The sequence below is a fragment of the Neolamprologus brichardi genome, chromosome 18, assembly GCF_056152115.1.
Source record: "Neolamprologus brichardi isolate AB-2024 chromosome 18, ASM5615211v1, whole genome shotgun sequence".
NCBI lineage: Eukaryota > Metazoa > Chordata > Actinopteri > Cichliformes > Cichlidae > Neolamprologus > Neolamprologus brichardi.
In genome coordinates, this window is record NC_142121.1 from 11,952,745 (window position 1) to 11,964,962 (window position 12,218).

The 12,218-nt window shown below is 41.7% G+C and overlaps 1 protein-coding gene across 2 annotated transcripts in view; it reads left to right on the forward strand.

Moving 5' to 3' along the window:
• Window positions 1–3,684: 3,684 nt before the first annotated feature.
• atp1a2a (ATPase Na+/K+ transporting subunit alpha 2a) overlaps window positions 3,685–12,218 on the forward strand; it is a 50,804-nt gene continuing 42,270 nt past the window's right edge. For both annotated transcript variants that reach the window (XM_006792372.3, XM_006792373.3), the window contains exons 1-6: window positions 3,685–3,798; window positions 4,651–4,725; window positions 5,903–5,962; window positions 6,739–6,942; window positions 10,655–10,768; window positions 11,215–11,349. In XM_006792372.3, coding sequence (XP_006792435.1) covers window positions 3,787–3,798; window positions 4,651–4,725; window positions 5,903–5,962; window positions 6,739–6,942; window positions 10,655–10,768; window positions 11,215–11,349 — 600 coding nt within the window. In that variant the 5' untranslated portion in view covers window positions 3,685–3,786. The remainder of the gene's footprint in view (window positions 3,799–4,650; window positions 4,726–5,902; window positions 5,963–6,738; window positions 6,943–10,654; window positions 10,769–11,214; window positions 11,350–12,218) is intronic.

The window sequence follows — 12,218 nt, forward strand, 5'->3', positions numbered from 1 at the left end:
CGCTAACAGATGTGCGGTGACTTGCCTGGAGACAGTGTATGACTGACTGGCCAATGGGAGAACATGGAATGCTGCAAATGTAGGTTTATTTTGGATTATGCAAACAACCAAAATTAAATTTGTTAAAAATTCAATTTAAAGCTGATGCAGATGGAATTTTTGTATCATCTTGTGACACTGTGGAACAGATGCTTATATGCTGTGCTTCCCAAAGTTAAACTGGATAGATGATAATGCACTGTATAAGCCAGACTTTAGCCAGAAATTAGTTGTGGAGTAATAAAGCCAGATTGCTTGCCTGAGCAACGCAAAGTTTCCAGACAACTGAGCTCAACTTCAGGGTTGGCTGAAGTTGCTCATACACTCTGATATATTTTGTTGTTACACCTGTTATGAATATAATGAGGATTTTAGAATTACTGCAGAGCATCTTGTGGCTTTACTCTCTCGGGATTGGTGGGACAAAAGTAAGACAAAAACAAAATTTGACTGTTCATGGACTTACACAAAGTTGCAAGTTTCTTTCTGTTTTGCAAAAATGTAGAGGATGCAACCATGACCTGTAAAAACGGTCACGTATTCACCAGCTAAAGCTGCCTATTTAGAATTGACAAACAACTATGTTGTAAAATATAAAAACTGTATATTATTACACTAAACTTTTTCTTGGATAAACACATCAGAAAAAAAGATATCTGTAACTTTTACAAAGTATTAAAAATAAAAGAGCAACATCAGATTTTATTTAAATGACACAATAGCATCAGCACATTCCTGCCTGTTGATATCCCCTTCACCAACAAATAAATCAATAAATAAATGAGAATTAAGTCACTCATCAATCAAAACATACAGAATGCCTAAATATATAAGCAGAAGGTTGACAGGCAAATATCGAGTTAGCTTAGTGTAGAGCTAAAAATGTCCTTATAATTCAAAATTTTAAGTTAGGTTTGTTGAAACTTAAAGGCGGTCACTCATTGAGTTGAAATTTTGAGACAATAACCCCTCACTTTTGATATAATAACAGAGAGGGAGGATGGCTAAGCTGTCTGCTAACTTGGTTAGCAAGGCACCTTCACAGATAACTGCTAATTACAGCACAGTAGTGCTAAATAGCTAATAGTACTCAAATTATACTTACCAGAACTGAGCATCAGAGTTGTTATTTAATCTTGTGGTACAATAAACATTGCAATAAGCTCATTATTTGGGAGCTAACTGCATGATAAATGCTTCAAACAATTATTAAGGAGTAGTAGTAGTTACTACTTCATCGGGTGAGGGCCTCCAGCCCGGTTCTGTTCATAATTTTTATGGACAGGATTTCTAGGCGCAGCCAAGTGGCGGAGGGCTTTCGCTTTGGTGGCCTCAGGATCTCATCTCTGATCTTTGCGGATGATGTGGTTCTGTTGGCTTCATCGGGTGAGGGCCTCCAGCTCGCACTGGAGCGGTTCGCAGCCGAGTGTGAAGCAGCGGGAATGAGGATCAGCACCTCCAAATCTGAGGCCATGGTTCTCAGCCGGAAAAGGGTGGAGTGCCCACTCCGGGTCGGGGATGAGGTTCTGCCCCAAGTGGAGGAGTTCAAGTATCTCGGGGTCTTGTTCGCGAGTGATGGGAGAAGGGAGCCGGAGATCGACAGACGGATTGGGGCTGCGGCTGCAGTAATGCAGACGCTGCACCGGTCCGTCGTGGTGAAGAGGGAGCTGAGTGTAAAAGCGAAGCTCTCAATTTACCGGTCGATCTACGTCCCTACCCTCACCTATGGCCACGAGCTGTGGGTAGTGACCGAAAGGACGAGATCGCGGATACAAGCGGCGGAAATGAGCTTCCTCCGAAGGGTGGCTGGCATCTCCCTTAGAGATAGGGTGAGAAGTTCGGCTATCCGGGAGGGGCTCAGAGTAGAGCCGCTGCTGCTCCACATCGAAAGGAGCCAGCTGAGGTGGTTTGGGCATCTGACAAGGATGCCCCCTGGGCGCCTCCTGGGTGAGGTGTTCCAGGCATGTCCCACCGGGAGGAGGCCCCGGGGCAGACCCAGGACACGCTGGAGAGATTATATCTCTCGGCTGGCCTGGGAACGCCTTGGTGTTCCCCCGGATGAGCTGGAGGAGGTGGCTGGGGAGAGGGAGGTCTGGGCCTCTTTGCTTAGGCTGCTGCCCCCGCGACCCGGCCCCGGATAAAGCGGATGAAGATGGATGGATGGATGGATAGTAGTTAAGCATCTTCAGCTAATGTGATGCAGGTTTGGGCCTAGTCAGGACCCACCTGTCATTCAAGGTAGTAGCAGCATTTCTATGCCCTTCAAATTGAGAAATTTAGGCTTGATCAGATTTAAATAAATTAGTTATTACAAAATATCGCCACACAGCCATGAACAAGGAAATTGATCAAAGCCCCATTTTTGTACCAGGCTGTAAATATGCATCTGCTTATTTACACAGGAGTCTCCTGGGATTAACTCCCTTGCCAAGTAAAAAGACTAAGTATGCACCGAAGGCATTATCTGCTTACACTCATGTATACCATTTTTCTATCACATTTATCAGGTGCTTGCCACAAAGGAAGCAATGCTTGTTAATTCAACTTTATTTTTCGAATGAATCAAAGTATGTGTGCGTGTTTATAGCTCTCTTTTATATTTCTTGTAATTAAGTCCAGTGTGAAATTCTAAAGGGTTTTGATCTGTGAAGATTTCATTTTTGCACATATTTATTTATTAGTTTTTTTTCTGAATTGGTGACATTTAGTACAAAGATTTAGCTCATCATCAGTGAAATATACAACCTCCAAGTTAGATTTAAAGATACTTTTTCCTCTTAGGTTACTCATTTAATTGACCTGTACGATCACTTCTCTGGCTTATGCCTTAGACACTTTAATAAGAAGCTTTATCTACACGGAGTTTTATGCTGAACTTCAAACAACCATGCTAATATACCATTAAAAATAAAAGACCTTTACTGCAGAGAAACTCATTGTACAGGCGCTTAGACATGAAGTACAAAGTTCATACAGGATTAGATGCATTGCAATGTAAGCAGACACCCAGCATAGAATCTGCTCTAAAAGCAATTGGCAAAAAGTGATAAGATATTTGGTGCACATTAGATACAAGATCATCTGCAGCATCTGTTGTGTGGGCGCAGTGGTCATGACCCACCTTATGTAGTAAATAACTTGGACTTTAAGCTAATTTAAGTGTTGTGTTGGCAGTGAGTCACATTGATTTCATGCACAGGACAAATGAAGAAATCATTTCAGCGCTATACAATAACACAGCAGTTTCTCACTATCATTACTGTTCACAAACAGCTGGACACTGTGCTTCCCTTTGCATGATAATGAGTCTTAATGAGAATTCTTAAGGGTCACTAACGGTCCCCCATTATGATGTTTGTTAGAAATGCTGCATGTTATGTTGCTACCAAGGTTTCACTTGTAGTGTTGACACGAGTGATTGAAGAGCCATTGTTCTCTAAGAGGCCTTGTGTGTTGTGACAGGAGGCAGTGACGTATTAAGCAGGTGCAGGTACTTGCTGTGTGTGCATGGGACCATTTGCTCACGGTAGGGTGGGTGGGTGTGAATATGGAGAAGCCCTAATGGGGAGGGCCAGTGGAGCGGGGTATACGGGTCAGGTTACCCTGACAGGAGTTTTTGGTGGTGGGGGTGCCAGGCCCAAAAAAGCCACCAGTGTCTTCCACACGTGGGAGGAGAGTCTCAACTGTGGCCGGGGTTCCTAAGTGCTGTCCTTTACATTATAACCCGCCGACGTCTGGACGTCCAACATGGGCAAAGGGGTGAGTTCTCTTGATTTCTGAAGCTTTTCTTTCTAATATCAGCGAATGAATGAATGAACATCGCTCATTACTTACTGTAATATATGTACAATGACAGCATATGGTGTGGACATGCATCACAGACTTTCCTAAATGCGTCTTCAGCACTTGATGTCTCTAAGTGTCAGAATGATGCCTTTTGAAAAAACAAACAAACAAAAAAAGACAGTAACATCTCAGGATAATGGCTTTCCTCCTCAATAAGTTTTGTTCTCGGCTTGCTGTTTATTTGGGTAATTACGTAATTTTGCTTTTATTCTCTCCATCAGGCCCATTCCATTTAGCTTTATGGGAGGACAGCCTGGTAATCTTCCTCACACACAGTGGTGGGAAATTGCTATGCCAGACACATTTCAGGCACTCCGCCGGCTCTGTGCTCCCTGTTTGGCTCTTTCTGATTACTTTTTCACTGTGTCACTTGCTCACACTCTCCTCTCATTCACGCTGTATATCCCTCCTTCACTGACATGCACACGTGCCGCCAGGAGCAGACTGACAGCGGCAGATGATTTCCATGATGCACACTTCTTCCAACTGTTCGTGACACGCACACACTCTCGCTCGCGCTCACAAATGAGGAACTTGCAGTATTAGAAAAAGATATTTTCTCGTCCATATTCGGTGAATGGTTTGCCAACAGTGTCAGGAGATTGCAATAAACAAGAAAACACAAAGTCCATTGTGCTCACATTGATGCTTGCATTCTGTCGCTATGGCTGGGCACAATGTGCCTACCAAGCAAGTGACTTTTCCCACTTATTTTAGGTTTACAATGATACCCTAATGTATAGTTATTGCACTCTTTTCCCCTAGTGTGGTGCCGAGAACGGAGGGAAGAAGAATAAGAAGGGAAAGAACTTGGATGAGCTGAAGAAGGAGGTGGCCTTGGTAAGAAAAACAAGCTGTCACTGCTCCATCTCATACTCATTCGGCACAGTGATTGATTCCAATGCCGCTGCTACCAAATGATCCCCAAATAGTGTTACTCCAAAGACACCAGGTTATTTAACAAGGCTATAAATGAAAACGGTGACCCATAAACAAAATGGCAATCCAACATGTTTAGTGCAGTCAATTGCAGACTAGTTGTGAGCCAGTCTGTCCTCTCCTATCTGCTCAGCCACCCTCTGGCTGCTCCTCTTTGTACTCGGAAAGATACTGAATAATTTGTGGGCCACCAGCAGTGTAGTGCAGAGTTTCGTCTTGTGCAGAGCTGTAGCTCTTTGAGGTGCTGTCAGAATGCAGCCAAGCGATGTCCATGAAAAGTGGGCTAAGTTTTGCCTTTTGCTACTTTATCTCTGATAAAGTCGCTCTTGTCAGTTATCAGATTGGCTTGTGACTGATTAAAGAAAAGAATCCCTTTGATACTGTCAACACTTAGGAGAAGTTTTTTGATGAATTGTTTAATTTTGCTTTGATCTGTCTGGCTCATATACTTCTTTAGTTACTGATTTCCTGCATTTTTTTCCCCACAGAAATCATTTTCACTACCACCAGACAATAGCTAATCAATACTAGGTTTAGGTGCTTATAAATAAAACAAACTATCTAATTGTTTACTTGATTTTGGCCAAATTACTTGCAGCTAGTGAGGCGGCTGTTGATGAGGAAAAATATGGATTTTTCCCTGTCTTACTAAGAAATTCACCCTTCATCCTGTTTGATTGACACAATCCTGACAGCTGATGGCTGAAGTTTTTGTTGCTACACTGCCAAACTCCATATCACCCACAGTGGAAATGTCTTGGGATTGGGCCAGCAGCAGAAATATGCCACCAAACAAGAAAATTTAGTGTTTCAGGTTGGGTTTCTTTTCTTTGCAGCAGGAAACAATCAGTTTTTATTGGCTTACACACTCAAGACACAATAGAGTTTACTCATCTGTCTGTCTGTCTGTGATGGATCCTTGTTAGATACAAACAATAAACTCTTTTATTAGTGAAAGACAGGGGTTAATGGGGTTCTTTATAAACAAACAAACAAACAAACAGTGCTGTAGTGCACCTGTGCTTTGCGCTTGTGATTCTTGAGGCTTCAATATCAAAGAAACGTTTTATTTTTGCAGGATGACCACAAAATAGATCTGGATGATTTGGGGAAACGATATGCAGTGGACCTCAGACTGGTAATGTCAGCTACACACAAACTCTCTTAAGTACACATGTACACTTGCACACAAGCACACAAGAAAGAGCTGCTGTAATATCCCGTACAGAGATGCAACCTCTCGTTGCCCGGACTGAAGAGCAACATCCAAACGGAGACCAAGCATTACTTTGGTCAACATAAACTCTCCCCAGTGTCACCTCTTCATCTTTAATCCGTTGCACACTCAAAGAAACTTACACACTTTAGGATAAAAACTAATTGCAGATAAACCACATCATTTTTTGCTTTCACCACGTCTGCTGCTGATTCTAATTGTAACATTCCAGGTGAGGTCAATAAGATTTTATCTTTTTAATCTTCTTTTTTAAAGATGAGCATGGAAAAAAAAAAAATCAAAGCTCTACACCATGGGAAATAGTGCAAGATGTAAAAATGTCAAACATTTGTCAAGCTCCAAAGACAATCAATCAAAGTCAATTAATCAGATGTGTGATTATCTGTTCTAATTTAATCATAGCACATTGGATATTTACACGGGATTTTGCTAAATAAGATATTGGAAAAAAGAAATTAAGGGGAAAATGTTCAATAGGTACATCCAACAGAGCATCTTAGATGAGCATCTTTTCTATGCTTGTGATGTTAAATAGGCCAGACGGGGACACTTGATGTTCTGCAACTACAGCTGTAAAATTGCTTTTTAAGCCAAGGTGAAAACTGGGCCATTGTGTTGTAATAAGATTGCCTGTGACAGCAGAAAGACATTTATTCCTAAAAATTGCTCTCCCCCAGGGCCTGACCAATGCCAGAGCTGTAGAGAATCTTGCCAGGGATGGTCCGAACACTCTGACTCCTCCCCCAACCACGCCGGAGTGGGTCAAATTCTGCCGCCAGCTCTTCGGCGGCTTCTCCATTCTGCTGTGGATTGGGGCCATCCTTTGCTTCCTGGCCTACAGTATTCAGGTGGCCACAGAGGAGGAGCCGCCCAATGACAATGTGAGAAACTGCTTGTAAAACCTGCACACATATGGACCTAACATATTAATCACACACTCAGAGTAAGACGTGCAGAAAAGCAAAGGCAGCTGCAGATATAAAATACATTATATATACTGATATAGGGTGTCAACTCTAACACTTGCATACAGCTCCTTCAGATATATACACAGAGCTGGAAATGCACATGTCCACGCATAAGAAAGCATCATTTTAACTTCTTCTAATCTTGTTCAGACAGATGTACTCGGTTTATGTGGAGCACTTATCTAATTATAATTTTATATGAAATTTAAAGTTTCCTCCAGGTCTAGCAAATTTTACTAACTTTATGGATTTCCCTGCCTTTTCTATCTTTGGTGGGACTCAACATCATTTCCCATAAGCATAAGTTACAGAGTTTTATCAACAATCACATAAATCAAATCGGTGTTAGCAGAGGTGTATATAAAAGGGGCGAGAACACTGACAAAATTCATCTGATTACATCACACATCCTTTTGACTATTCTGTTAGACCCCTCAAAACTCCAGTGGGGATAAAAGTTAAATATGAAATGACTGCAAAGAAGATTGCAGTTATGTGAAAAACTAAGTATGCCATTAAAATTTCAGTAGGGATTAAGAGGGTGAGTAGCAGTCCTGTGATCCCAATTGGGTACACTTGATTATTGATGAGCAGTAAATGTGACCACCTCCATAAAAACAGATATTTTGGCAGTTCGCTGGTCTGAGGTAGGCGTGTGTAAACATAATGCCACAGTTTTCCCAGGGAAGGATGTCCCAGCAAATTCATCCAAATTTCAGACTGTGAAATGCTAAGGGAAAGTTCAAGAGCTACATTGCCAACTTTGCAGCTGTCACTTAGCATGTTAAAATTCAGGACAGTACCACTGGAAAAACACTGAACACCTAAATGTTCATATGGCTTGTTTGAAAGGGTTACCAGGTGCCTCTTTTCTCTAAAATTAACATGGCAGCACAGCTTAGCTTAGCTTTGCAAAGTTGCATTTAAACAACCCACAAGACTTCTGGAATAATGTCCTTTGGACTGACAAGACCAAATGCTGATGTTTGACCATAAGGCACAGCGCCACGTTTGGAAAAAAGCAGCACAGTGCAGGACTGGTTATGTTTTTGGGCTTGTTTTGCAGCCAAAGGACCCGGGTGCTTTGCAGTCAACCACAAACTCCTCTGAACACCAAGGTATTCAAGAGTCAAACGTGAGGCCATCGCTCTGATAGCTATAGCTTGGCCCACATCGTGTCATGCAACAGGACAATGATCGCAAGCAAAGCAGCAAATCTACAACAGAATGACTGAAAAGGGGAAAAAAAAGATCCCACACCTCAACCTGACTAAATTGGTGTGATTGGGATGCTAACAAAGCTGTACATAAACAAATGTGTGCAAATTTCAATGAACTAAAGCAACATTGTAAAGAAGAGTGGGCCAAAACTCCTTCACAATGATGTGAGAGACTGATAAGGTTATACAGAAAGCAGTTAGTTGAAGTTATTGCTGCTACAGGTGGTTCTACAAACCACTGAGTCAGGTTTTCACAGGAGTCCTGTGAAAATGTTATTTTTCGCATGACTGTTCGTATAAATACAGAATTGTTATTAAAGACATGCCTCACACCTTTCAGCTGCTTTGAATCAAATCTTAAACAAAGGCTAGAGAGTAAAGAGATTTCAAAGGACAAGATTTTCCTCTGCTTAAAGTGGTATTTATCTCTCTAGATGGTTTGGGTGTTACTCGCTGTAGAGATGTCTGCCTTCAGTTGAGTATAATGGACGGAGATGCCATTTACCTTGCAGTTCACAAAATGAAGAAAAAAATCAAAATGAAAAAATATCACATCACAAATCACGACGTGGCTACACACTTATTGTTAGTCCAACTAAGGTGGATTTTTCTTTGGCTTTCTTTTTCTCCTGGTTATATTTTCTTAACATAACCTTTACTCAGCAGAGGTTTTTGTCTTGAGATCTTAATCTCCTTTCTGAGTTTCCCGTAACAACCCAACTGGTCACAGGGACCAATATAGAGACAGCATACATGAAAACCAACAGATTAAAGAATGAAAACTGAAAAGGAACAGGGGGAAAACTCAACTTCTAAAGTGTAACATGAATCCAAAAATACTTTTTAGAAACAGCAGGCTTAGGTTCCCATAAGTACAGAATATCGGTTACACCGTGACATAGAGTCCTTGTCTTCTTCCGAGTGTGGCACAAAAACAACCACTGACACTGGCATTAGTCCTAGCAGTCGCACGAATAAACACCCAGACCAGCCGCTGAGCAAACAGAGCCAATCACCACCCATGCTGCACATTATGGCTCTCACTCATTATGCAGTCATCATCATCATTCTTCAGACTACAGTCTGCATTAAGCTCTTGCATAATATACAGTAACGTACAGTAGATAGACACGTGCACATTAATCCCCCAGCAGTTTAATCTCTCCATTTAGCGCCGAGCATGTACAGCTGGATGCTCCGGTAAGCTACTTCAAAGCCCTGACAGCCTGCAGCTTCGGCAAATTGAGCCTTTGCAAAGTGTACTTGCAGCTATTACAGAAGAAATTCCACCTTAAGTGTACTCCACATATGGTTGTTGTCAGATGATAAGTTAATCTTACTTTGATGCATTTTATTGACCTGAAGAATTGCGTTTAATTTGAGAAAATGGTCCAGCAGGCTTCTGAAAGTGCTGCTGAAATAACGCAATATATTTCTTGGTGTTAAAATTCACATTTGGGAAAGAACCTGTTGATTTAAATGTCACCTGCCTTGACAGCTGTTGTTTCTATAATTTCCATGCAGCTGGTGAACAGAAATATTTCTTTCTGAAGTGAGAGGAGGTAAAAGAGCTGTACTAAAATCTGCAAAAACTCACATGGAGACAAAATCAGGACCTGCAAACTGAACACTGAAGTACTGACAAGTGATTTTTCAGCGGATACAGATATGTTTCCCGGTTCAGAAGATTTTGCACAGAGTTAGTGTTTTTAGAAAAAGAAAGAAAAAAATAACCCACTGAAGTGTAAAAGAGCAAAACATTCTGTTGTTGCTGTCAAATGAAAGCTACACCTGCCAAAAAGGGAACTTTTCAGGATTTTGTAATTTTTCTTTCCAGGAGTCCAAGACATACAGTACACCAGCTGGCAGATGCTTTCATCCAAAGTGCCTGGCTGTCTTGTTTGCATCAGTGAGAGCTGAACCCATAACAGCCTTTTCACAGTAGACCTGAAAATAGCCACCAAAAACGCAATAAAAATACACCAGAATGAATGTTTCCTGCTTTTACATAACCATAAGTCTAAAAAGCCAGGCTGTAGCTCAGTGAGCGTCTCTTAGTGGCCTCGCAGATTGGAGTTTCAGTCCTTGGTTTTCTGGGTTCGGGTGACAGATGCTCACTTGGACTGACGAGAACTGAGCCGTCCAAGATAACAAAAATAGTACAGAAGATTTCGGCTCTGGGATGACTTCTTCTTTTTAAATCTCTCACTAAGTCTGTGAGCTTCCCCCAGGTTTTTCCCTCTGAACTCTGTTCTTGCACATGTCCATTTAAGGTTTTACTGTTTTAAGACCTGTTTCAAGCTGATAAATCCCCATTTCCTGCGCTTAAGTGTACCTTACATGAACCAAACTAAGTCGATAAAGACACCGTCTCCCCCTGTTACATGGCTTTCTTTCCGTTTCAGTTATATCTGGGTGTGGTGCTGGCAGCTGTGGTGATCGTCACCGGCTGTTTCTCTTACTTCCAAGAAGCCAAAAGCTCTCGAATCATGGACTCCTTCAAGAAAATGGTGCCACAGGTAAGTTGATGCATTTGGTGTTTGTGTAGTCTCAGAGCTTTCTGAATCAATAAGCCGTCCCTCAAGTAGGGCTTACACACTCACTTGAGTGGAAACCTAATAAGCTTGCACAAAGGAAGAATAAATGTTTGAGCCAACTTTGGATTGTGAGTGTGTTTGCATAAAAACTCCCCTTGCGTTATCCACCTCTAGCACTTTGATTGCCTAATTCTTTAATCTATTTAGACTCTTTTCACACACTTCTCGCGCCTCTTTTCCCTACCTGTCTTCCTCCTCTCATCTCCCTTCTCGTCTATATCTGTCTTTTACATACCTCCATACCCCCTGGCTTCTCTTCTTTTTATATCGCTCCTCTCTCCTCATCTGACTAAATCCTCTCTCTGTTCCCAGACATTCTCTCTTCCTCACACTCCCTCTCCCCGGTCTTCTTTTTTTCTCCATGCCAGCAAGCGATGGTGATCCGGGAGGGGGAGAAGATGCAGATCAATGCAGACCTTGTGGTGCTGGGAGATCTGGTGGAGATCAAAGGGGGAGACCGCGTCCCAGCTGACCTTCGAGTGATCTCTTCCAACGGATGCAAGGTAGGGGAGGGATGCTGGGCCCGTCCCTGGGGAACCTGGAAGTCGCAGTGGGATTACAGTAGCTCAGCTGACTTTGGTATTTCTACCTTTTTTTCTCTTTTTTCTAGCACATTGTTTATCATAAAGAGCATCTGAGCATGCAAACATTTGCAGGTAAATGAAGTACAGGTGACTTGGACGGGAATGATAAATAAATCAAATAACTGATAAAATATTTGGCCTTGAGATTGACTGTTCACCAGCTATCAGTCCTTGAAAGATATTTTAGTCTGGATCAAAGTAATGCACCAACCCACAACAATGCTGCAGTAATCAGACTGTCCACTTTTCCCAGTTCCTGAATGTTTCCTGAATGTTTTTTTAAACATCTTCTTGTTAAAGCCTTTTCCCCTGCCAACAAGCAATGTGCAGTTTTACATGCAAAAACTGTTGTTGTGTTAGCTATGACCATATTTACATCACCCAGAAAATGCTTTCATTATGGCTCGCTTCCAAGCCACCACGTAATCACATTCAAACGCGACGCTTGAGCGGCTAGTTGTCTGCTTCTGATTTGCAGTTTAATGAAAAACTGAGTCAGATTGTTCCTGCAGAATTCACCTCATACTGATGAGCCAGGGAAAGGGCATTTTGTATACATATTTTGTGTGAAAGATTAATCTGGTTTTGATTAAATTTTCGTCTTTTTTTATGTCGAGTCAGAGTAAGGTCTGCGCGCTCACTTGGAGATTTGTTAATATTTTCTGCATAAATATGACCTAAAGGTTCATCTGACTCTGACAAAGGTCTTAAAAGGAGATAAAGAGGACCAGTTTACATAACTGAAATAAAAAATATCTGACTTGGTCACTGATTAAACATAAATTAAA